This window comes from Corvus cornix, chromosome 17, assembly GCF_000738735.6.
Source record: "Corvus cornix cornix isolate S_Up_H32 chromosome 17, ASM73873v5, whole genome shotgun sequence".
NCBI classification, from domain to species: domain Eukaryota; kingdom Metazoa; phylum Chordata; class Aves; order Passeriformes; family Corvidae; genus Corvus; species Corvus cornix.
The window spans coordinates 10,360,951-10,385,606 of NC_046346.1; the positions used below are offsets into that span (position 1 = coordinate 10,360,951).

The 24,656-nt window shown below is 55.8% G+C and overlaps 2 protein-coding genes across 7 annotated transcripts; one reads left to right on the plus strand and one right to left on the minus strand.

Annotated features, from left to right (window-relative positions):
• Nucleotides 1-135: 135 nt before the first annotated feature.
• LOC104688209 (ectonucleoside triphosphate diphosphohydrolase 8) lies at nucleotides 136-9,113 on the plus strand. Of its 2 annotated transcripts, none has more exons than XM_039561878.1 (10): nucleotides 136-230; nucleotides 2,968-3,099; nucleotides 3,509-3,626; nucleotides 4,623-4,774; nucleotides 5,275-5,433; nucleotides 5,967-6,197; nucleotides 6,690-6,950; nucleotides 7,355-7,465; nucleotides 7,620-7,754; nucleotides 8,634-9,113. In XM_039561878.1, the coding sequence occupies exons 2-10, from the start codon at nucleotides 2,980-2,982 to the stop codon at nucleotides 8,823-8,825; spliced, it is 1,479 nt and encodes a 492-aa protein (XP_039417812.1). In that variant the 5' UTR covers nucleotides 136-230; nucleotides 2,968-2,979; the 3' UTR covers nucleotides 8,826-9,113. The 2 variants fall into 2 exon arrangements, with proteins under 2 accessions (XP_039417812.1, XP_039417811.1); XM_039561877.1 differs by having other exon boundaries at nucleotides 211-289.
• A 246-nt stretch (nucleotides 9,114-9,359) lies between these two features.
• Nucleotides 9,360-24,332, minus strand: NOXA1 (NADPH oxidase activator 1). 5 transcript variants are annotated; one of them, XM_039561871.1, is made up of 15 exons: nucleotides 24,113-24,332; nucleotides 22,283-22,365; nucleotides 20,870-20,978; nucleotides 18,551-18,685; nucleotides 17,437-17,544; nucleotides 16,671-16,730; nucleotides 16,076-16,113; nucleotides 15,242-15,383; nucleotides 13,564-13,617; nucleotides 12,804-12,873; nucleotides 12,609-12,667; nucleotides 11,972-12,141; nucleotides 10,850-10,955; nucleotides 10,640-10,763; nucleotides 9,360-10,407 (listed from the first exon to the last, which is right to left on the minus strand). In XM_039561871.1, the coding sequence occupies exons 1-15, from the start codon at nucleotides 24,284-24,286 to the stop codon at nucleotides 10,316-10,318; spliced, it is 1,524 nt and encodes a 507-aa protein (XP_039417805.1). In that variant the 5' UTR covers nucleotides 24,287-24,332; the 3' UTR covers nucleotides 9,360-10,315. The 5 variants fall into 5 exon arrangements, with proteins under 5 accessions (XP_039417805.1, XP_039417804.1, XP_039417807.1 ...); XM_039561870.1 differs by having other exon boundaries at nucleotides 12,804-12,876; nucleotides 24,113-24,331; XM_039561873.1 differs by lacking the exon at nucleotides 24,113-24,332 and adding an exon at nucleotides 22,776-23,341 and having other exon boundaries at nucleotides 12,804-12,876.
• Nucleotides 24,333-24,656: the final 324 nt, after the last annotated feature.

Sequence of the window (24,656 nt, forward strand, 5' to 3'; positions counted from 1 at the left end):
CTGGGTCTGTCCCCTTGCTGATCCCCGCTCCCGGGCTGAGCGCGCCAGGTTGTGCCGCTCCTCCAGCAGCTAAATGGTTAAGCCCGGATGCTCTTTCCACCCCGGCTCTCCAGCCCCAGCCCCGCTGCCGCCCGGACCAGCGCTCTCCTGGGCAGGTTGCTGGTCCGGGGCCAAGGGGAGGGCCACGCCGGCGGGCAGCCTTTGTCCCAGGAGCGGGCTCCCGGCTCCAGGTACGCGCTGACTCCGGGGCGAGCGCTGCGGGGCCGCAGCGGCGGCCGGAGCCGCCGGGGTGAGCGGGGCAGGCGCCGGGGGCAGCCCGGACCGGGGCTGCTGCCCCTCGATGGAGCTGGGCTGGGAGCGGGCCCTGGGCAGCAGCGGGGCCGGCGCTGGGGAGAAACGCGGTCCGTGGGCTGGTGGGGCTGGACGAGAGGGCTGGACGGCCACTCGCCGTACGAGGTGCCCAGGTGCAGGGGGCAGAGGGGCATGGAGGGGACAGGAACCAGGCATGGAGGGCACTGCCAAGCCCCAGCGCTGGTGGGAGGTGGGATGCAGGGAGCTGCTCTGCCTGGCAAGAATGCTCCTGGCACCCACTGTCACCCTCTTAGAACCTTCAGAGTCCTTTCGACTTTCAAATCCCAAATGTGCCCAGTGGGAAGTCAGCCCCCCATTGTCCTGAGCAGCAGGCAGTTTAGATCCAGCAGTGGCTCTGACCCTTTTGTCCCAATTTTTGAGGCCCTGCTCCCTGTGCACGAGGGATGCTGCAAGTGAGGGATGTCCCACAGGTGTTTGTCAAGCCCTTTGTCATGCCCAGCCCTACACAAACAAGTGCAGCCCTGGGCCAGGTTTGGACTGGCACTGTGCAGCATCGTGCTTCCTCTGCAGCTCTGGAGGCATCAGCACCACCTTCCTGCCCTGCTGCTGCCTGGACCTGCACGGGTGGTAGCAGGTATTGGAGCTGCCAGCCCCAGGATGCCACAGAAGGCCTGGGCAGATCAATCAGCTTCTCACATTTCTCCCCACCCACTGGGCTCCCTTCCTGTTCCCTGCTCTCCTCCCTGGGAGATCTGGCTCTGTGCTGCCTTTGGATGCCTCCTGTCCAGTCAAAATGGGAATTAGCCCCTACCAGAGCAGGAGGAGCCCGTTTCCCACCCTCTCCTGCATGCAGGACGGTGCAATTTATCACCAATTCATGTCCTTCCATTGCGCAGTGCCTGGGACAGAATTTTCCAGGATGTAGGCTGGGCTGGGGACTTTTGCCATTGCTTTGTTTGTTACCTGGAGCAGATGAATCACATCCCAATGGCACAGTTATATCTGGGCACATTCCAGCAGGGCTGGTAGGACTGAGAATGTGACAACTGGGGACATAGTTTAGTGGTTATCGTGGGGGTGCTGGGTTAATGATTGGACTCTGAGATCACTTTGAATCGATGACCATTTTGATATCTCAAAAACGTCCTTAATGTTTCCCTGTTTCTAGGACAGGGATTTATCAGCTGCTTCCATATTATCTCTTTTGGCCATAACCACTGTAGACAGAAGGCTCCTGGCTGTATGATAAGGTCTAATAAGGGATTTCAGTAGCCCTGTGTCCCATGACATGGGCCAGAAGAATGGCTGCTGTTCATTGTTGTGCATCTCATGCCACACAGGAGATTGGTCACTCTTGTTATTGCCAGAGATGCTGACTCCAAAATAGGAATCAGCATCTCCTTTGACCTTGCCAAAGTTCTTTCCTCTCCACTGACCTGGGAAAAGGGCAGGGGAATTTCTCAGGGGTTTTATGCATTCACAGGAGAATGGTGTAGCCAAATGACAGCTCCAGGTTCCACCCAAAGCCCTGGTGGGCTTAAACCACATCTCTGGGCTGTGCCCAGGGCTCTCAGGACAGCCGCAGTTTTTAGCTGGACTATGAAGCGAGGTCAGCCTGGCTCCTGGCAGGCATCCTGCCTGTGTGGCTCGTGGCAGGGGGTAGGGCAGTGCAGGAGGAGGAGGGAGAGCTGTGCATTTCGAAAAGCACATCTGGACCGCCTGTGGGGTGCTGAGCACGTGCACATCTCACCTGCCCTGTCACAGAGACCCAGACCCTTTGCTTTGCTACAATTTCTTAGGGGTGTCTGGGGGCTGTTTCTGCTGGGAGCTGAGCTCTGGGCAGACACATGGGGAGTGTTCCAGTCCCCACGGGCCATCGCTGTGGGCATTCCAGCCCAGCTACGGGCTGTGTGTCAGATCGGCAGCAGCTTCCTGCCTCTCCCCTCCTGCCTGCCCTTGGGGCTGCAGGAGAGGCGCAGGGATCACAGCAGGCATGGACACTGTCCCTGGGTGTCTCTTACCTGCTCTGGCATCAGCAAGAGCTGGGCCAGGCAGGAGACACACAGCTGGAGGTGCTGTTTCCCTGCCTGGAGCAGAGAGGACCCTCTCAGGGACAATCTGGGCCTGCTGGGCAACAGATGTGGCCTGGTCCCAAGTGTTGTGGGATGAGTTTTGAGGTGGCAGCATGTGGGTGCAGGAGGGATGTGGCTCTGCACCCCAGAGGGGATGGTCACACTGGGACCCTGCCAGGCCACGATCCTGCTCCCAGCTTGGAACTCCAGCTAGCCACAGCCGGGCTTCCCCCAGTGATGCTGCTGTGAAGGAAGATGCTGACTTGCCAGCCAGGCAGCAGCTTGAGCAGGGCAGAGGGCTGGGGGCCAGGCTCAGAGGGACCTGAGGGGCTGCAGGTGAGAAGGCAGTGCTGAAAATGCTGTGCTGAAAATCCTCCAAGGAGAGAGTGCTGAGAACAGGAGGGTGTCCCAACCCTGAGGCTGCCAACAGCCCTACTGGGATGGGTTCAGAGGAGCCTATGGATCTTATCCTCTTCCATGCTAAGAGCAGCCATGCAGCAGAGAGTGGCTTCATTGTCAGGGAAGGGGAAAGTCCCGTATCCATCCATGAGGTGTGAGCTGGGGGCTGGGGCTGTCCTTGCAGGTCTGAGGAGGAATGGGCTCCAAAGCCAAAGCCATTGCAGGTCTCCTGGCAGCCACCTGTGTCTGCAGCATCATCGCCCTCATTCTGAGCGTCGTGAATGTGAAGGATGTGTTTCTTCCCCCCAGCACCAAGGTAGGGTCCTCAGGAGGAGCACAGCTCTCACTTGGCTGCTGGCTGCCTGCTGGGTGTTGGATTTTGCCTGGGTTTCAGGCAGGCTGTGCTGTTTGTCACCAACATGGGGACAAAACTCTGCACAAACTGGGGTGGTCTGGCTGAGTTTGGTCACTGTGCCTGGCCCCACAGCACATACAGCTTTTTCATCCCAGAGCACTGCCAGGGGCTTGTGATGGATCCTTGTCCCCAGCACAGCTGGTGGTGGCAATGCCACCCGACTTTTTCTGTCCTGGTGGCCACCAGTCTTGTTTGGCCACTCAAGGCTCCCCTGCCCACCAGGAGCTGGCTCTCCTGGAGCTTCTCTCGCTCTGCAGTGGGTGATGCTGCTCTGCACCCCTGACACCCCATGTCCCCTGTGCCTCCCCAGTACGGTCTGGTGTTTGACGCTGGCTCCACACACACGTCCCTCTACATCTACCGGTGGCCCGCGGACAAGGAGAACGGCACCGGCATCGTCTCCCAGGTGGAGGCCTGCTCCGTGTCCGGTGAGTGTGCCAGGATCTGTCCTCCCTCTCCATGCCCAGCTCGCCGTGGGGGCTGGCTGTGTGGCTGTTCCACACAGCAAAGCTGATTCATGCCAGGTGTGGTAAGCAGTAATTTATTTATTGGGCATTTTTAAATACCCACAGGGGCGTTTATTCCTATTGCAAAAGTGCTGCCAGGCTTTGGCACAACGACAAGTCTCTCTGGAGGAAAGGAATAGGCTAGAGAGTGGATCTAGGGTCAGATAAATGGTACATGGAGCTGGGCTCAGGGTGGCAAAGGCCACCAGGCCAGGGCAGAGGTGCTTGGGCAGGGGGCGAGAGGGCTCAGAGCTCCCCTTGCCCTTGTGTCCCACAGCAGCGGCGGCGAGGCAGTTACAGGTTAACTGCAAAGGTCTGGCTGAGGGCAAACTGTAACGCAAGGGGTGCCTGGGTTAATGTCAGTCATTGAGTGCAACGCCCCCGGGAAGATAATGAGGGAGATTTCCACCCCAGAGCCTGTCCCTGCCCACTGCAGGACCATGCTGGGTTCTCAGATCCAGTGCCAGCCTCTAAAAATAGGGAGGCTGTGCAAAGGCAGCGCTGTGTGCCTATCAGCTCCACATGCCCTTGCAGCAGGGTGCAGGAGAGCCTGCCCCTTCCTCAGGGAAATGGGCAACAGCTCTGTTGTTCCCGGGTCCTGCAGGACTGGCTGGCCATGCCCAGCAGTTCAGCCTCCCCAGGATCAAGTGTGTGCTCAGCATCCGCAGCCACAGCCGCGGCCCTCCCGCTCTGTCCAGAGCAGGAGCTCCTGCGGCTGTCAGGGCGTGTGGCTGCGGCACCCGCAGCCTCCTGGCAGGACAGCTCCGAGCACGAGTCAGGGTTGGGCCTGGCAAGGTTGGGACTACCCGGGGTATGCAACAAAAAAAGCCCAGTGGCGTTTCTGGGTGGACATGTCCCCTGCTGTGCTGTCCCTGCGGGTGGCACTGGGCTCCCTCCATCACCGCTTCCCTCTGGCAGGACCCGGCATCTCCAGCTACGCAGACAACCCCGCGGGGGCCGGCGCCAGCCTGAAGCCTTGCCTGGACAGGGCCATGAAGATCGTCCCGGCCGAGCAGCAGCGGGAGACCCCCACGTACCTGGGGGCCACGGCCGGCATGCGGCTGCTGAGGGTACCGGCACTGCCAGGCTGGCACCGCCCGCCCTGCCCGGCGCTCCTGCGCCGCAGCCGCAGCCGGGGCTGGCGCTGGGGCACACGGGCTGGGGCACGGGGCTGCTGCCCGGCCAGGCCGTGGCCACGGGCAGAGCATCCCTGTCTGCAGTGCCGTGGGGTGCCCGGAGAGCCGCTGGCCGTGCCCAGGGGACAGCCCAGCCCTCTGCAGCCGCAGCCTGGCATCAGCCCCAGAGGGGATGAGCCCCTTGGCCGGACTGGCGTGAACTTTGCCGATGCTCCAGCAGAGCCCGCTTTTAGGGAGCGCTTTTAGGGAGAGTGCCAAGGCGCCGGGTGAGGGGTTTGGGGTTTGCAGGAGCCACCTGCAGGCAGGGCAGTGCTGGGGAGATGTCTGCGAGCAGCTCCTTGGCAGGGCACCGGAGCCTCTCGCTGCCAGCGCAGCTCCCAGAGCTGCCAGCCGGGGCCTGCAGCCCCTGAGGGGTTTGTGCCTTTGCTGGCAGGATGGAGAACAGCACCAAGGCCGAGCAGGTCTTTGCCGAGGTGTCCAAGGCCATTGGGGAGTACCCTGTGGATTTCCGCGGAGCTCGGATCCTGACGGGGAGCGAGGAGGGCTCCTTTGGCTGGATCACTGTCAACTACCTGCTGGAGACCCTGGTCAAGGTGCAGCTCGGGGAGAGGGCAGGGCAGGGGGAGCGGGGAGAATGTCCCTGTCTGAGCGACAGCCAGGGTGCCTTATGCCCAGAGGAGGGAAGAAGGGGGCTTTGGGGCACTGGGCAGCCAAGCAAATGTCCCCCGCTGTGGTCGTGGGCTGCAGACTCAACCCCATGACTGTGATTAACAGGATCTTTGTGTCCAGCTCAGCCTGGCCCTGTGGAGTCCTGTGCTGACACACGGGCGGATTTTGGGATCACAGGGATACGGCAGCGGCGTCAGCCTCCGGGTGACAGAGTTGCTTTCTCCCTCCTCCAAGTGTCTAGATCCCAGCAGATGTGCAGCAGCCAAGAGGCCCCACCTCAGTGCTCCGTGGAAGTGTCTGTGGGATGAGGAGGATGTGGGCAGGCAGGGGTCAAACAGGGAGCCAGGAGCACGTGGAAGGTGCCTCTGGGGCTTCGGAGGCCAAAGCTCCTGGAGGGAAGGGAGCGTGAGTGTGAGTGGCTGCAGCTCAGCCTGACCCCTGCTGTGTGCTGGGCCAGTTCTCGTTTGCAGAGAGATGGGAACATCCCCAGGACACCGAGGTGCTGGGAGCTCTGGACCTTGGCGGTGCCTCGACGCAGATCACCTTCCAGCCCGGGGTGCCCGTGGAGGACAGGAACACGTCCGTGTTCTTCCGGCTCTACGGCACCAACTACTCCCTGTACAGCCACAGCTACCTGTGCTACGGGCAGAGCCAGGCCCTGAAGATGCTGCTGGCAGCCCTGCACCAGGTGCCACGGGGCGCGGGGGCTGCTCAGCCGTCTCCCAGGGCCATGGCACATTCCCGCAGCAATGTTGGGTGTGCCTGTGGGCAAAGAGTTGGGAATTGGCAGAGGCTTGGATTTTATCTAGGGAACCCCCAGATTCCCTCATTTGGGTGGAAGGAGGTGGTGGTTGCCAGCCAGGGCTCCCTTCTCCCCCTGTCTTGACATGGAGTGGCATTTTTGTAATTTCCCAAGCCCGGCTGTACCCGCAGGGTTTTTGCTGTCACCATTCTCTTGGCCTCGCTCCATTGCTGCCCAGAGAGAGGTTTCCCAGCACAGTCCCTGCACAACTGCCCGGGACAGAGGCAGAGCCCCGTGCTGTGGGAGCCGGGGATGCTCAGGGAGCTCACAGCTGGGCTGCATCCAGTCCTCCTGGGGTGTAGGTCCTGCCTTTTGGGATGGGCTGTGGGAAGGGTTTCAGTGCACCCCAGCCCCATTAATGGCTCCATCTCTCTCCAGGCCAGCTCGAGTGCCCAGATCTCCCACCCCTGCTACCCGCGGGGGTACCAGGAGAACATCACCGTGGCTGAGCTCTACGACAGCCCCTGTGTGCGTGCACCCAGCTCAGCCAGCCCTGCCCTTGTCCTCACGGTGACGGGGACAGGGGACCCAGCCGCGTGTGGCACGGCCGTGCAGAGACTCTTCAACTTCAGCTGCGGGGCGCAGTGGCCGTGCGGGTTCAATGGGGTGTACCAGCCCCCCGTGCGGGGACAGTTCTTCGTAAGCAGCTCCGTCCCCGCGCCTGGGGGGTGATGACAGAGACTGGGAATCTCGTCTGCCACTGATTGTGGAAAGGGGTCGGGCGAGAGTGATCCTCAGAGCTGGTTCCATGTGCAAACCTCTTCTATGCTGGGAGGCGGCTTCTGCCTCCTGCCATGTCCCAGCCTTCGCTGAGGGAAATGGGAAGGCCCTGTCTGAGGGAGCATGTCTGAGCTAGCTCAGAGGGCAAGAGCAGCCCCACAGCTGTCAGCCAGCCCTGAGACTTTCTGGTAGACCATCGGGGGGTGCCAGATGCAGAACCCTGGGAATTACTTGGGACTCTGTCGCTGGGCAAGAGGGGCCCCTGGGTCTTTTTTCAGGTGAGGCAGGAGCTGTGGTTTTCACTATGTCCCCTTGTCCCCCAGGCCTTTGCTGGGTTCTACTACACCTTCGACTTCCTGAACCTGACCCGCCAGCAGTCTCTGAGTGATGTCAACACCACCATCCTGGCCTTCTGCAGGAGGAACTGGGCAGAGGTGAGAGCCCTGTGAAGGGCAGCCAGGAGCCTTGTGCTTGTCCTGTCCCAAATCCCTGCCCTCAGAGCACAAGCCCTGCTGTTCCCTGGGCTAGGGAGGGTTTCTGAGCAGCTCTTTCATTCCCTGTTGCACCGTGTCCCTGATGGCCCCACAGCTGGTGCAGAGCTTCCCGCAGGATAGGAAGTACCTGCACACTTACTGCTCCGTGGCCATTTACATCCTGACGCTGCTGCTCAATGGCTTCAAGTTCAACGAGCACACCTGGAGCAACATCCACTTCAGCAGGCAGGTAAACACCTGTGGGCAGGGGAGAGGATGGACATGTTCAGGAGCAGCATCTCTGGAGCTCTCATTTCTACGTGTCCCTGTTTCATGGCTGCTCCCCAGGGATCCCAGCAGAGCTTCACTCTCGCTTATCCACCACCAAACCTCTGACCCAGCTCATGGCTCACTTTCTCTGCTGTGGATGTAACTGATTTTACAGGGGTCAGGGAAAAGCAGAGCAGGATTTGTCCACTTTGGTCTCTGATGTTGTTATCAGAGAGGTGATGGTGGCCCCATGACCGCTTTGAACCAGAGCATGGCCTGGCCAGAATATTTCCAGGATGAGAGGAGACAGCCTCAAGTTGTGCCAGTAGCAGCTTAGTTAGGTACTAGGACATTTTTTTTCATGGAAAGGGTCAGGCTTTGGAACAGTCTGCCCAGAGCAGTGACCATCCCTGGAAGTCACCATCCCTGGAAGTGTTCAAACAATGTGTGGATGTGGTACTTGAGGACACATCTTAGTGGTGAACATGGTGGTGGTGCTGGGCTGATGGTTGGACTCGATGGTCTGAAAGGTCTTTTCTGACCTTACGGATTCTGCAGCCAAATTAGAAGGATTATGGGGATGGAGGAAAGCGCAGATCCGAAATCATGTGCAAGTCACAGAGGCACACCTGGATCAGAGCAGTCATCCATGTTCAGCTGTCCCTTAGCCCTGGGGAAGGGGGGGCAGGAAAGCTCTTTGTGCAGCTGCTGCTGGCAAGATCAGGTTCAGCACAGCCTGGTCCCTGTGAAACGGCAGCTGGGACAGCTCACGGGAGAGCTGCCCCTGAGCCCCTCACACTGAGCTGCTGGTGCCTGGCAGAGGTACTTTGGGATGATGCCACGTGCTGTCTCCCCTCAGGCAGCAAACACAGACATCGGCTGGACGCTGGGCTTCATGCTGAACTTCACCAACATGATCCCTGCCGAGGCTCTGCGGCACGTCAAGGGCCACCAGCCCGGCCTGTGGGCAGGGGCTGTCTCCTTCCTCGTGCTGGCCATCGTGACAGGCCTGGTGGCCGTTTTCCTGCACTGTTTCTGGAAAACAAAGTAGCTCCCAGCCTCCTGACTAGAGGCATCCTGCCCACTAAACCAGGCAGGGAAGTGGTGCAGAAGAGGTGGAAAGTGGAGAAGAATGAGGGCATTAGACCCATCTCAATTGCTCAGGAGATCTGACTGGGTCATCTCTGTGAATGTTGAAGATGACAAAGGTGTCTTGATCTCTCTCCAAGAGGAAGACTCCTTTAATCTGACTGCCAAAACCTGACTGAGACTTGCTGGCTGGCTGAAGCCAGAAAAATTCAAACTAGAAATAAAATCAGTTTTGTTTTTCAAATATGAATATCACTGCTCAGCCTAGCACAGTTTCCTTGGCATTCCCAGTCCTGCTGGGCTGCTCTTCCAACAGCCCTGGGAGGCAACTGCCAATGGAGAGCTGTGGTGGGCACCTAACTCTGAGCAGAGAGATGACATCATCTGTATCCTGCCGTGTGCAAGATGTGCAGTATTTTTGTAGTATGTGACAGAATCTCTTCCCAAAGACACTGTCAGCTGTCTTTAAAAATACTTACTGGCATATCTCAGCAGAAAAACACAAGTGGAATTTGATTTAAGAGTTGCCAACTCTGGTGCAGGGTTTATTTTATATTCAAGTTACATAGCCAAGTTTTGTCAAGACACCAAATCCAGAACAGGTTCCAGCTCCAGGCACTTGAGTGTTTTATTTAGATCAGCAGAGCCCAGCCCAGCCCAGCTGCAGGAATTGGACAGGGCTTTCAGGCCTTGCAGCACAGCCCAGCACTGCACTTCCCAGCCAGCCCTTTTCCCAGGGCCTCCAGGCCTCTCCCCCAACCCAGAGCTGCTCTGACAGTGGCTTTCCACAACTGTCTCTTCTCTGTGCTCCAAGATCCCACCTTGGATTTAAGGCTTAAGAAAAGTGCCCAAGGCATCTGGCCAAGAATGGTCAGGTCCATAGGGTATTTGCTATGGAAGATGGTGGTCCTAACTCATGGTGTTATCCCATGAATCCCACTGCAAAGTGGTTCCAAAAGCCTTTGGAAAGAGCAGCACCTCTGGCTGGTGGAGATAAGGTTATGTGACCTGAGGGCCTGGGGAACAGGGCTCTGCCCCCTGCTCCCAGCCAGCCACCCTTGGCTTTGGGAGTGAGGCTCAGCCTTCCCAGCCTAAACACAAGCAACAAGGGAGAGGGGATGAAGACTTCCAGCCAGGGGAACCTCCTCCCACCCAGAGGAACATCTTCCTACCCAGAGGAGCTGACACATGGACAGTTCCCACAGCCAAACCCCAGATCGCTCTCCCTGCTCTCTGCTCTGCACAGACACATCTTTGGCAGTGTAAGCACAAGGTAAAAATGCCAGGTCTGGGAACAGGCTGTAGGAAATGCCATCACTGCTGGAACTGACCCCAGTGTGGGAGATATCCACTGTCCAGGTACAGCAGAGCTCCTGGCTGGGGCACAAATGAGCTGGGACCAGTGTCTCTCACCCCTGGGGGTGCAGTCAGGCAGAAAAAGGCTCCTGTTTGCTATAGGAAGCCACAGCTGGCCTGGGTAGCAAAGCATTTGGGGAAGATGCCAGTCTTGCCATTGCAGCGTCCTTCCAGCCAGTCCTCGTTCACTGGAAAACATAAAGGAGTAGGAATGAGCCCTGGCCCATATGAGTGGGGTTAGTGAGAGTTTTCATGTCTGGAATCTGCAAACTGCAAATCTGCAAACACTGCAAACCCAGTGCAAGCCTGTAACTCCTGAGAGTATGAACCTGAGACAGAACTGGAGAGGCCATGTTTTCCCCAATCCACTCCCAGAGCAGACTCCAAAAGCCTGGCCCAGCAGCAGGACTGGAGAGCTACCTTCAGAGAGGATATCCAGCACATCTCCCTTGCTGAACTCCAGGTCCCCCGGTCCCTGTGCCAGGTAAGAGTGCTGAGCCAGCATCCGGTAGAGAACAGGTCTGCCCGAGTGGGAGTCCGAGTCCTGGAGGGAAAAGCCAGCATGGAGGCTGCAAGGCAGAGCAGAGGCTGGAGCCCAGCCCAGCACAGACGTTGTCCCAGCCCACGTACCTGGCAGCAGAGCGTCAGCCTGCCGTCCGTCAGCTGCTGCCACACCTTCCCCAGGTCCTCCTGTCCTGACACTGTCCCCAGCTCTGTGCCATCCGGGAGCCTGTAGCTGCAAGGGTTCATTAATGCTGACCAAATCATCTCCTCTAAAGCCAAGCCTGGAGGCAAGCCCAGCCCTCTGCCACCCTCAGTCTTCACAGTCCCCTTTGCAGGCCAGCTCTGAGCTTGTCCCCTTGCACAGTGACATGGGGCCACCCCCCTGCTCAGCAGGCAGAAATGGCACTGTGGGGAGTCACTGTCACCTCCTCACACACTAACTTGAGGGAAAGATCCTAAAGTGTCCTGATGCTACTGTGCGTCCCAAGGGGTGTCACAGTCAGGGAGACCCCACCCCAGGATCTTCTGCCTGACTCTGCATTGATCCGTGTTACTGCAAAGGCTGAGCCAAGCAGGAGAACACCCAGTATGCAGCAGCTGCATCTACACAGAGTTTTTCCTTCTGTTCCCCTGTTTTCTTGACAATGGTACAGTTTCCTAGGAAAGATCCTTTAGGCTTCCAAGGCTCATAGAATGACAGAATCATAGAATGGTTTAGCTCGGAAGGCCCTTAAAGACCATTTAGTTCCAACCCCCTGCCATGGGCAGGCAAGCTTTCACTACACCAGGTTGCTCTGAGCCCCATCCAATCTGGCCTTGAACAGCCCCAGGGATGAGGAGTCCACAATCTCTGTGGGCAGCCTGTGCCAGGGCTTCACCACTCTCATATGAAATAATTTCTTCCTAATATCTCATCCAACCCTGCCCTCTGTCAGTTCGAAGCCATTCCCCCTTGTCCTGTCACTCCATGCCTTTGTCTTAAGTCCCTCTCCAGCCTTCCTTGAGCCCTTTATGTACACTGGGAGGGGGATTACAAGAGGAACGGCATGTGCTTCACCACGGGGATCACGCTGCTGCCTAACCCAAATGCCGAGGTGAGGTTTGCCCTCAAGGCAGACCGTGTGCCCACATCTCTGCTGGATCTGGGGCTTCGGCCCTGGATAAATGTCCCCAGGAGCCCAGAGGCAGCTGGATGCGGGTGTCCAATGAGGGCAATGGCTGCTGCCCCATCAGCCCCACAGCCCGTACCTGAGCGTGCCCCGCTGTGCCAGCTGAGCGAGCCGGTCCCGCAGCAGGGCCCGCAGCGCCGGCAGGGCCAGGGGCTCGCCCGCCCGCAGCACCAGCGAGCACTCGCAGCGCGCCCGCAGCACCGCCGGCCTGTCCGCACCCGGGGAGGCCTCCCCGCGCCTCGGGGGCACCTGCGGGGACACAGCGTCGGTCAGAGCGGAGAATCGGAGTATCCTGAGCTGGGAGGGACCACCGGGATCGTCCAGTCCAGCTCCCGGCCCTGCACAGACACCCCAACAATCCCAGCCTGCGCGGTGTCCAAACGGGGGGGAAGGGACAGCGGGGTTTTCAAAGACAACTGCCTCTTGCAAAGTGGGGTGCAATGCGTGTGCACAAGAACTCTGATGTGTTTGGTGCTCCTGGTGCCTCGGAGGGTGGCAACAGGTCACCCTTGGGCTGTCTTACAAAGTGGGATGGTCGCAAACTGTCATCCACAGGGAGGAAAGACCACATGGGGGCTTCTGTTTAGAATGGGAAAGGAGGAAGGTTTTTCCCTGGTGATTTGGGAGCAGCTCAGGAATTTTGGGCAAGAGTCTTGCACTTTTCACAGCCCTGGTCTCCTGAGGCTGTGCCAGCTTCAGCCTGTGGAGCACCTCACCTCGGAGTCCATGTGGGCACTGGCATCACCAGCAGAGGCATTTTCTCCCCCAGGAGGATCTGCAGAGCAGAACAAGGGCAGGGGAAAAGCCATGCAGTCAGCAGAGGCTGCGGTGGGGCCACCACCTCCCCACACCCCCCAAAGAGCAGCGTTTGGGCACAGCCTCACCCACTGAGGGCTCTGCCCAGGGTTTACCTGGCTTCTGCTTCGCATGGAGGCGGCTGGGAGGCACCTGGGCAGGAGGAAGTGGAATCCCAGTGCTGATCTTCTGCAACAGAACAGCATCAGAAAGGAGACAGCAGAAAACACGGGAGGTGGACAAGGCTGGTGTGTGACAGGCTGCAGCCAGCTACAGATTTGTGGGGGTAACCCTGGGGAGAGCCCCACGGAGAGAAGCTCATGGAATGGTTGGATGAGGTGCAGCACTCAGGCTCCTGTGGGCAAAGGTTTGTGGATACTTCCTTGGCCCCCTACTCCCTGCTGGATTGGTGGTGGTTGCTCACACCATGCTGAGGCCTCTCCCCACCTGGGCTGCTTCACAGTGACACATCCATGGAGCAAATGCCCAAGTGTGTGCCAGGGATTCATTTGGAGGGGGAAAAAGAGCAATTTAAAAAATCATAGCGACATCAGAACAACCATGTGCTTGAAAAATCCCTCACAGGAAATGGGGGCTGAGCTGCACCTTTGCACACTGGGCTCAGATGGAAAATGATTGGGATTATGTGTGGCTATGCCTGTGGTGGAGCTGGGAGATGAAGTTCTCCTGAGTCAAACGGATTTTTCCTACTCCTAACTCTTCTGTTTTTCCCACATAAGAGCACCTGGTCTTCTGTCAATAGTCTCAGTGTTTCATACTCTCCAGTTGTCCCATCCTGTGATAATCTTACAGATAAATGTCCCAAATGTATGTCTTGGTCCCTCCCTCCTCCTGGTTGCAAGGTTGCCAGCTCACCCATTTATCCATCCTTGAGGCAGGCTCCAGGAGAGAGCTCGGGATGTGCAGCTTCTGCAGAGGGACACAGAGCAGAGCAGGGTGAGAGAGGAGCCCAGTGACCCTGCCCAGCCCCAGCACTTCCTGTCACCCTACGGCCACACCAGTGTGCCCAGGGGACCCGGGGTCACCCCCAGCCACCCCAGTGCCCTGTGCTCAGAAACTGCTGGACAGATTCCAAGGGTCCTTCTGCAGCTTTTCCTGCTGGGAGCAGAGCTGCTGCGAGTGGCTGCAGTGGAACAGGCGAAACACCCACCCTGCTCCCAGGACAGATGCTCAGGCAGAGAGCAGCAAGGATGGCCAGGGATACCAGTCCAGCAGCATTTCTGCATCTTCTGACAATCACTGCTGCTCATTTCAACTCAGCATTGCAATTTTTTTGCTGACAATGCTTTTTTTTCTGTCGAGAATCTATTTTTATTTTTTCTACATTGAATTTCACCCAGCACTTCACTGAGCAGTCAACTGGCACATCCAAATACTTGTGTAACTGTTCTCTGTTAGCTCCAGATGCTTCAGGCTCTATCCCTATTCCTATGTCACTTAGGAATATGCTAAATGCTGATGTCACAGAGGATTTGCTGTGGGGATATCTGTTCTTTTTAAAAATGAAAGGAAGAAAAACCTGTTCATTTATACCCAACCTTTAATTCTGTATTTTTACCAGTCCTCAGAGAGCTGCCTCTCTTGCTCAAACACCTCACTGGTTTATAGTAGTCTTATGAAGAATCTTGTGACTTTTTTTGAAAGATAGGCAGGTAATACATTCACTGAACCCAATCCGGGTATAAAATGGCTCTTTCAAAAACTGAGGTAAACAGGTGAGAAATGGCTTCTGCCAACAAAAGATCTTCCATGTTGTATTTATCTGTTTCTATTCAGCCTCTTTACCCTACAGCTCCCTGGCCTGCAGGAAGATGTCAGCTTTGCTGGGCTTTAAGTCCTTAGGTCTTCTCTAGAGCCCGTCATAAAACTTGCCTGCACAGCTGAAACCCTCCCCAAAGCTCCCCAAAGTTCATTTAACAGAGGCACTACAGACCAGGTAAGGACCAGCCCATCTCCTCTGCTCCATCAGAGCTCTCAGGGGACAAATCCTGCTCTAAATGGTGGGCCTTGGTGAGGTCTGGTGTCCTACAACTCCACAATAGGATCCCCTATGGTGGAGAGCCTGAAAGCCACCCCTGTGGATCTACAGAGATGAATGGCAGAGGCTGGTGAGAGCCCAGTGCCAGGAAATCTGGGGGGTGTGGAAAGGAGCTCCTGAGCTCCTGCCCTGCCCTGCAGGGTGGCACAAGGACTGTGCTCAGGGGGCTGTGTCCCCCACCTGTCCCCAGGGCTGCATCCCCCACCTGTCCCCGGGGCTGTGTCCCCCCTGTCCCCGGGGCTGTGTCCCCCACCTGTCCCCAGGGCTGCATCCCCCACCTGTCCCCGGGGCTGTGTCCCCCCTGTCCCCGGGGCTGTGTCCCTCACCTGTCCCCGGGGCTGTGTCCCTCACCTGTCCCCGGGGCTGTGTCCCCCCTGTCCCCGGGGCTGTGTCCCTCACCTGTCCCCGGGGCTGTGTCCCCCCTGTCCCCGGGGCTGTGTCCCTCACCTGTCCCCGGGGCTGTGTCCCCCCTGTCCCCGGGGCTGTGTCCCTCACCTGCCCGTCGTGGATGGCCGTGGCCCAGCCGTCTGCCCCTCTGCTCAGCACAAACACCAGGCTCCCGGCCGCCACCTCCGGCCCCGCCGGCTCCTCGGGGCGGTACCGGGACACCACTCGGTGGTAGCCGGACTCGGCATCCCTGCGGGGAGAGGAGAGCACTGCACCGGCCTGGGGCGCTGGTGCTGACGGCTCTGAGCCGCCACACTGCACCAACCCCAGTGGCACGGGCTCTAAGCTGGGGGTGTTGGGAAATTGTGATTTCCACTGCTGCTCCTCGGGGAGCAAAAAAGCAAAACTGGGAGCAAAAGGGGCTTGAGAAACACTGATTTGCCAAATGCAGCTGCATTTTCATTGTACTGATAAACACTGTCAAGATCAAAACAATTATTCAACTCAGCCCTGAAGTATTGCTGGTACAGTATCACCAAAACAAATTCCTTCCTTGGGGTTTGAACGCGATTTTGGCTCAGGACATTAGGGCTGGTAGTGAGTATTTGGAATTGTCCTGGGAATTATGATGGGAAAGCTGAACATCCTCTGCCACAGACCTGGGCAGGTCCCACAACCTCTCTGCTTCCATTCCCCAGCCATGCCACGATCCATGCCTGTCTCCCAAGACACTCAAGTCCTGCAAACTGCCCAGAGGCTCTTGCAGGGATGCAGAGGACCTGCAGTGTCCCTTGCAGCCACAGAAGCCTTTGTACTTCACTCTACCCCTGGTGAGAAGTGGGCGTGGAGCCCTCGGAGTCTTACACAAAGACTCTGGAGAACAAAAGACTTTCTGAACAGTAGTGAGAGAAGGGTTAGACCGAGGTGGGACTGAGCACTCACCGCAGAGCATCGGGACTGGGTTCATAAAAGCCCTGTTTCTGTGGGAGAAACAACAGGATCTGTTTGTAACAGTGCCTCCTGCAGCAGCAGTGCCACCTTATCTCCTGACTGTGCCATTTCATCTTTATTCTTGACCCCATTTGTCACTCCACACCACCCAGAAAAAATCTGCTGCTCCACATCTTACCAGGATGCATCTTCTCTTCCTTACCCTCCCTCTTTATCTCATCAGGAAGTAAAAAAATCTCTTCCCCCTGCCCTGGTTCCAAGGAACTCCCAGCACAGTACAAGGCAGCTGTGCTCACACGGACACATTTACTGAAGTGATGAGCAGAGACGCGCTGAGCACAGCAAAGCACTGCTGTTTTGACATGGTGAGGAGTCAAAAATGCCTCTTCAACGGGCTGGAGATTCCCATCACTGAGTGCCTTACAGCTGGTGCTGAGCCTGGCTCTGAACATCCCCATGGATGCAGGCTGGTATTGCACTCGTTTTTCCAGGAGTCCACTCCTCCCCCGATGGTGTTTGGATCTGAGCCCCCTTCTGGAGCTCTGTGACAGCTCCATTCCTCCTTTCACAGCCCTGTCCTGCTCACCTGAGGCCTGAGAGGCTCGAAGCCAATGTACTCATCATTGGGAATGATGGATGAGATCACCTGTCAGAGAACAAAGCAATGAGTGAATCTTTGCTGGATGAACAGACCCCCAAACTTCATCCAAGATCATTTGCTCAGACCTGTTTCCTTCTGGCATCCCAAGGTCAGGGAAAGTGTAGAGCTGTGCACACAGTGGGAGAGGCAGAGCTGGATTCCCAAGACACCTTCAACCATTTGTGTCCCATTTTTTTCAGTCTTTCCAAGGTTTCTTTAAAAGTATGTGAATTTATTACTTTCCCTTTCCTTTATTAGTTTTGGAGCTCTCTGTCCTGACTGCACTGGTCACAGAAGGGGTCAGAGAAATTCTCTGCTGCCTTGAATTAAGGGATGGGACAAAGCATTTGTCCCCCAAGTGCCCACCTGTCCCACTGGGAACGCAGGACTGAGCAGCAGCAGGCTGGGACAGTGTGCCCCTCTTAAAAATATCATTGTCAGCAAAAGGGCAACCACAGGTTCCCAGAGAACCTGCTCAGCCCTTTCAGACTTTAAAGTGACCAAGATTGGGAAGGTATGTTAGTGCCAAAGTGCATTTTTTGGCAGAAGGGGTGGCAATTCTAACAAATTTGGCTTCTGTGTCCCAGCTGTCTGGACTGGCTGCAAGCACTGCCCATCCTGCTCTGGGTCCCCCCATATCACTGCTCTCTGGAGATGGCAGAGGCAGGATTTTTTCTGCTGCTGTTAATCTTGACAATTATGTGCCTGTTACCTTGGGTTTACCCAGGAAATCTTTTGAATCCAGCTGCTCAACTTCCTTCTTTCGTGGTCTGAAAAGCTCCCCGAGAGGAACCAGCATGGGCTCTAAAAACAGGTGGTCCTGGGTTGGGGAAAGCAGGCAAAGGAAAAGCCATCAATTCATACTGAATGAAACATCAGAGCACTGAAAAGCAAATACAGCTCAGGTGTGCAAGAGCAGCTCCAGGAAGACATTGGGACAAAAATTTCGGCTGTGACCTCAACAAAGGCCACTCAGGCTCCACAAAAGCAGGAGCAAACTGAGAGCTCAGCAGCCCCTCACCAGTGTGGGGGCAAGGACTGACACTGCTGGAATGGGGTGGGTGGGAAGGGTGCAGTGCAGGAAAGTTTATTAAACAAATCTTCTAAACAGCTTTTCTATTTGACTTCAAATGTTTTCTCTGTTCAGCCACTGAGTAGCCTGCTAATAGCAAATATAAACAATACACTAGAAAAGCACTAATGTGATGCCAGAAGAGATGGTCAGATTAAAAACAAAGCATGAAGGTAGAAAACTAATGAATCCATCAGGAAGAGCAAATCAGAGATTTGCAAATGTTTCCAGATCATAAAGGAGTCTAACAGGAAATTTTTACTTAGAAGCAGCCCTAGAAACACTTTCACACCCTACTTGAGCTCCAAAAGCGATTGACATCAATATCTGAGCTTCCACCAATTGTTCCTGAGGCCAAAGGGACTCAAAAAAAGTCAGCCAGTGCCATGAAAAGGGAGACTCTCCAGACCTGCACTTGAAACACTGCACAAGGCAACTGGTTTTGCAGGACAAGCACAAATGGAACTGAGCTCCTGAACATTAGGGACCGGGAAGCAACGTCCCCAGCCTCAGAGGTCATCCCAAAATTCTCCACTATGGTGTTTCTGGGCAGTGAAGCACCTGGTGCTGATGGAGTTCCTCGATCACCTGAGGCACTGGTTCAGCAGAGCACCATGTGCAAATGGCTTAGACTGTGTTAGCAGGTGGCCAGGCAGGTGGGTGGATGGCAGGAACACTCAAACAGACAACTTTCAGCAGAGATCCCTGAAGGGAAGCCCGATGCACGCCCAGGAACTCACGGAGGTGGCCTTACCTGCACCCGCTCAAGGGCCAGCTCCAGGATTGCTGTTCTTCTTTCAGGTCTCCACACAACAGCCTTCTCTAGGGTGACTCTGGCCTCTTGCCACTGCTGCAGGTGGCACTGCACTGCTGCAGTGCTGTACAGCACCTGGAGTGGGCACAGGGAAGGGACTCAGAGGGCTGGGACCAAGGGACACCCAACACATCCTGCTGAACTCAGCCCAGAAACAGGGACAGGCACTGAAATATCACAAATGCAGCAACAGGAGAGGTGCTCTGAGCAGCATAGCTGGGAAAACTTCACAATCAGAAAGTAAAAAGATAAAAGCTTGGGTGTGCTGGAGCTGCTGGTCAAGGTGAGGAGAGACATGGGGACAGCAGGTGAAGACTCTGGTACCACACATTTTAAATCTGATCCTTCCTGCATCTGAAAGGCCAGGAAGCTTTTCTTGGGTTTCTTTCTGCATGCAAATACATAATGGCTTTTTAATTGACTCCCTGTCACTGCAAAATAACTGAATTGAAACTACTTCGTGTTGCAGTGGGCTGTGAATGTGTGAATTGTCAACTGTAGCTTGTCACCCTTCAGCAGCATGTCAGTGTGTTCCTGGGGAAGCGCAGGCTGTGGGAGTGCTGCAGACAGGGTGTTGGGGAGCTGGGGTCTATTTTGAGAGTGGGAGATCTCTCCCTGTCACTGGCCAGCACTTGGTGTGTGGGAAAGCTGCTGGGCCACAGGCAGAGCGCTGTCAAACAGCTCCTTATCTCCTGTGATAGGGTTATCAGCTGGGAATTGAGGTGTGTACCTGGCCGAATGCCCTGCCCAGGACAAGGCTGGAGCTCACAGGATGCTTTTCCTTTACTCCTTAATCATGGCAGTAGAAGACTCTGTTTGGGAGAGTGGGGAATGGCGACCCAGAACATGTACAGGAACTGCAGGAACGGGCCCTCCTGGGGAGGCGAGGCAGCAGCTCTCACTCTGTCAGAAGTGCTACAGCCTTGCAAGAGGCAAACATTTCTGGGTTTGCAAACCCTGCATGTATCTCCCATGAGCAGGTCAGCTGCAGCACATGAGAGGCCACACACGGGGAAAGCTGATGGCACAATTCTGCTGGAAGATGATGTTTGTGGATTTTGAAGAATGAGCTCCTGGTCAGAATGAGATCCAGCTGAATCAGGATGCTGATCCCAAGTCAGGAGGGCCAGCACGGTGCCAGCACTTGTCCTGGTGATGCCTGGAGTGAGGGGTTGTGTGTCCACAGCAGGAAGGGCCCCAGCCTCCTCAGGACACTCCTGAGCCCTGCCCCTTTCCCAGGGAACTGCTCACTGCCAAGAGAAGGCAGCGCCGTGGCACTGAAGCTGTTAAAGCCAGGGAGGTTTGGGTAATACCACGGATGCCAGGGATAGCTTCCTCCTGCCAGGTATAAGGTGCATGAAAATTGCCCAAGATGCTTGACTGGAGTTACACAATGACTCCTCACTCTCACGGAAGTAAGGAGTTAAATCCTCTTTCCTGTATCCGCCTTTCAGTCTGTGCCTGTGGACTCAGAAAAAACTAATGACCCCTTCCAGTAAAGGACAGTTTCTAGGAATCCTTTGCATATGTCCAAATATTACAAAAATTTACAGTCAGTTCAGATTTTGAGCTTCCTTGAACAGGATGTGGCAGGCTGGCTCTGTGTGGCAGTAAGAGGTGCAGGATGAAGCACTACAGGGACAAACAGGGTGTAAGTTCACGCACAGAAGGAATATTAAGATCAGTTGCTGCAGCTGGAAAGAGGCTTCCACGCACCTGAATTTCCCAGAGCCTGCATTATGCATCAGCTCTGTTCTCATCTGTCAGTGTTTCAACCTCTCTCAGCTCTTAGAGCTGAGGAGCTCATGAAACTGATGTGTATTTACATGCATGGAAGTGTAAATACTACACAGAATCCCAAACTGGTTTGGGTTGGGAAGGACCTTAAAGCTCCCAGTTCCATCCCCAGTTCCTTCCATAGACCAGTTTGCTCCAAACCCTGCCCAACCTGGCCTTGGACACTTCCAGGGATGGGGCAGCCACCACTTTGTCTACATATAGAGAAGATAAAAAACCCTCAACATACAAATTCCTGTGCACCTCCTCTGAACAATTATACTTTTCAAACTGCATCATTTGCTAAACTTTCCAGAGATTGTGTTGGTTTACAACTTTTATGATTAAGTTACTTTTAAAAAAGTGCAAGCAGAATTTTTTTACAGTTCTAATGTAGTTTCTTGAAAAAGTCTTGTGTCACTAATGCCTGCTACTGACACCCCCAACAGCGTGGAAGGACTGCTGAGCCAGGCTGACTCTTACCTCCCAGGCATAGAGGATGTGCCTCAGCCCCAGCTGCTTGTAATCGATGAAGGGATTTTGTCTGAGGTGACTGAAGGCCATGTGATAGTCAGAGAGAGCTTCTTCATACCTGCAACACAGAGGTAGCACAGGAAACTGAGCCTGAAAAAGCTGGAGACTGTTTAAGAAGCTCAAAAATCACACTAGCAAGTAACACGTGTTCTGCTCTGCAGCCTGTGCAGGGAGAGCTGCACCAGACACGTGTCACCTTTGTAAAGAACAAAGATTATCCACTGCTGGGAGCTCCTTGCCTGTCCCAGCAGGTGTCCCAGGAGGATCGAGGGCTGGAAACCTGGCTGATGGGGAGCAGGGAGGGCACACACATGGCCAGAGCATCAAAATTGAGAAACTTAAGATTTAGAACCTCAAAATTTAGAAATATAGAGAACCTCTGAGGATAAGGAGGGAATTTGTCTGAATTTACACCAGATATGCAACTGAAATCCACGCAGGTGCCCACTGAGGCTGCAGGTGGTGAAAGAAGGGTCCAGGAAGGGCTGTGCAGTGGGCACCCAACCAAGAGAAGGTGCCCAGGTGGGTGTGGGTGGGTGGGAGCAGCTTCTGATGAAGGAAGGAGCCCGGGAGTGCTGGAGGCAGCTGCCAGCTGTGCTGCCCCTGCAGTGGCTGTGCTTGGGGCACGTTTGCTCTGCTGCTGGTGAAGCAGCTCCAGAGAGCCCTGCCCGGGGCTCCACCAGCCCCAGGCACACCCCCTCCACTTGAGAAGCCAGAACTGCTCACTTTAACTCCCTCCCAGAAATAAAGACAGGCATTTTGTGGAGGTTAAGGTCTGGAAAATATGAGGAAAACAACAGGAAAGAAAATAACTGAACTCAAAGGTAAGATCAGATCTATAAAATACTTCACCCAGCTCGTTGAGGAGGATGTCACTGTGATTTAACTGTGACTGTGGAAACAATGAGTAATCAATCCCATGACACTTCTGGAGCAATCTCAGTATTTTATCAGTGAGACTGAGATCAGGCCCCCGAAGTCTGCTGGCAGGAGAGTGTGCAGGCTGCATTTTTAGGAGGGCGAGACTCATGTGAAGCCACACCAAGCAGCACAATTACATTTTTTTAATTCCCAAAGAAAATCTGAATGGCAACATAACATTGTGGCATCCAGGAGTCTCTGTGTGTGTGGGACAGCAACGTCATGTGTCAGCCACCCCTGGGGCCCCAGAGCTGTGCAGCTCTTATCAGAGATAAGACTTGCTGACCTGTGACAGGGTTTCCAAGGCCAAGCAGACCCTGTGAACCTTGTAAGGTTGCTGGAAGAAGTGAATTTTGGAATCAAAGAATCATTTAGGTTTAGGAATAAAGCAGGACTGAAAGGAGAGAAGCAAAGACTGTGCTGGCCGTGCACTTCACTCACATTTCCAGCTGCAGGTGGACAAACCCTCTCTGGAAGTAGCCCACAGCCAGGGAGTTGTCCTTCGCAATGGTTTCATTGAATGCCTGAGGAGAAAAGCACAGGCACATCCCAAGGATCAGTTGGGATCTGTCCTGTCAGTGCCCAGGCACTCACACCCAGCCAGCCATGTCCCAGCTGCCCTCATGGAGGCTATCCCTGGGCTCCTGCCCAGCTCTGAGGGGCTGGACACAGCTCCCAGTCATCTTTTGGGTCTTGGCTCTATGTGAGCTGAGCTTCAGGTTTTTACCCCTCATTGCTACAATGGACTGAACATAAACAAGCTGCGTTGGCCATCTGGCTTCTTAAAATGGGAAAACTGTAGCCTGAAGCAGAGTTTGCCAGAACAGTGGGAGCAGCGGGACTGGCCAGGCTGGGGAAGGCTGATGTGAGGAGTAAGGAAAGGGTGAGAGGGAGAAAGCTGCAGGGCTGCCCACAGTGGCCTCTAAGTCAGTACCTGTGCTTCAGGGTCACAGATAAATAGAGGTGAGTGCTCGCAGAGCTGGCAGCAGCTCGTGGTTCAGTGTGCTGGGAGAGCCGAGTGTCCTACTTCCCTTATCACTGCAGACACCACATGGAGATAGCAGCTCCTGAAAGCCCAGCCTTCCCTGACTCTGCCTGCACAGGGACAGCACTGCAGGGTGAAAACCGTGTCTCCGTGACCCCGCACACACCTTGCTGGAACCGTCTGCCTCACTGGGCCATAAATGAAATAACAACCGTTGATCTACACAGAAGTAGAGCTGAGCTTCTTCCCAGTCGCTGCCCCTTGACTGGGGCTGGAAAGTCTCTCCTGGGCACCACTGCCATGTGCTCACTGTGCCCCAAACAGCCACTGCCCTGCCCAGGGCTCCACGGCGCTGCCCCAGCCCCTCCGGCACAGCCTCAGTTCTTCTTTACGCTGCTTGAGGAAAGGTTTAGCTGCATTTCCTCACTGCAGACAGACAGACGGACGGATGGAGGGATGTGCAGACATGCCAGGAGCTGTCACAAAAAGGCTTTTCCTCAGGGGACCTCCTCTCCCTTCCCAAGGGTGGTGGTTTTCCAGCACAGCAGCTTTGTTCTGGCAGTCTCCACCGCCAAGCAGCATTTTTGTACTTTCAAAACACACCCATCTCACGTCTAAATCCATGCCTACTGAACAGCTATTGGACAATCCTTTTCCTGCTTTGATTTAAAGCTACAATACATTTTAAATTTATTGTGCATGACCAGTGGGTTGAGGTCTTCGCTTAGAATCAGGCTGCCTGAGCTCTAGAGGTGTGGTTTTCACATGATAATGAGCTAAATTCACCTAAAGGACATAATTTTAACTGATTTAGCTTAAGCAAAACTTGAGGTACATTGTCAGATGCAGTTTCTGGTATCTAATTTGAGAACTCTCTACTATCTTGTTTCAAAATTATTCTGCAACACTTTGAAATTTCCCACTTTTCTGGGTTTTCATAGTATTTAGAGAACCATGGAATCACAGAATCATTAAGGTTGGAAAAGGCCTCAGAGATCTAGTCCAACTTCTAACCCAGCATCACTGAGTTTACCGCTGACCCACGTCCTCAACAGTCACATCCACCTTTTTAACCTCAACCTTTTTAACTTTTCTAATATTCACTCTGCCAGATCTTTTCCTTGAACCAATCACCCTTCAACATCTCCACTCGCATTCCCGCTGGACGCGGAAACGCTGGATTTCAAATCCAGTTTCAGCATCACTCCCTCCGAGACGGACACGGGGCAGCCGAGCCGCCCATCCCCGGACCTCCCGTTCCCCCGGTGCTCGCCCGGCCCGCTCACCCTCAGGGCCGCCTCGGGCCTCCCGGCCAGCAGCTGCACGCAGCCCATGTTGAAGCAGATCCTGGCCGGAGGCTCGGCAATGCCGCCGAAGGTGTCCAGGGCAGCGTCCCAGTGCCCGCGGTCCGCCGCCCGCACGGCCTCGTGCCAGCGCCGCACCAGCTCCCGGTACGCCATGGCGGGGGCCGCGGGGCACGGAGCCGCACCTGCCGCTGCCCGCCCTCACCGGCGCCTCACCTGCCGCGGCGGGGCGGGGCAGCGCGGCCACCTCTGCCCGCTCCGCTCCGCTCCTCCCCCGGCGGCGGGAGGGGACACGGAGCCCGGAATGGGACACGGACCGCGGGAAGGGGGACACGGAGCCCGGGAGGGGACACGGACTTGGGAGGGGGTGGAGAGGGGGACACGGAGCCCGGGAAGGGGGGACACAGAGCCCGGGAGGGGACACGGAGCCGGGGAGGGCGGCGGGAGCCGGCGGGGCAGACCGGTGAGGGCGGCGGCCACACCTGAGCGGGCACCGGGGGGATGCTGCTCGCTGAGGGCACCACAG

Bases quoted from the DNA above. Each gene is read 5' to 3' on its own strand.
- NOXA1 (XM_039561870.1), bottom strand. From the start codon at position 24,286: ATGGCGTACCGGGAGCTGGTGCGGCGCTGGCACGAGGCCGTGCGGGCG. The intron at 16,114-16,670 runs GTGAGCAGGACA...TTTCTCCCACAG, and splicing joins TCGAGCCTCTCAGGCCTCAG to AAACAGGGCTTTTATGAACC. The intron at 10,764-10,849 runs GTACGTGGGCTG...TTTTCCCTCCAG, and splicing joins GGCTGACGCTCTGCTGCCAG to GACTCGGACTCCCACTCGGG.
- LOC104688209 (XM_039561878.1), top strand. From the start codon at position 2,980: ATGGGCTCCAAAGCCAAAGCCATTGCAGGTCTCCTGGCAGCCACCTGT. The intron at 4,775-5,274 runs GTACCGGCACTG...TTTGCTGGCAGG, and splicing joins CCGGCATGCGGCTGCTGAGG to ATGGAGAACAGCACCAAGGC. The intron at 7,466-7,619 runs GTGAGAGCCCTG...ATGGCCCCACAG, and splicing joins GCAGGAGGAACTGGGCAGAG to CTGGTGCAGAGCTTCCCGCA.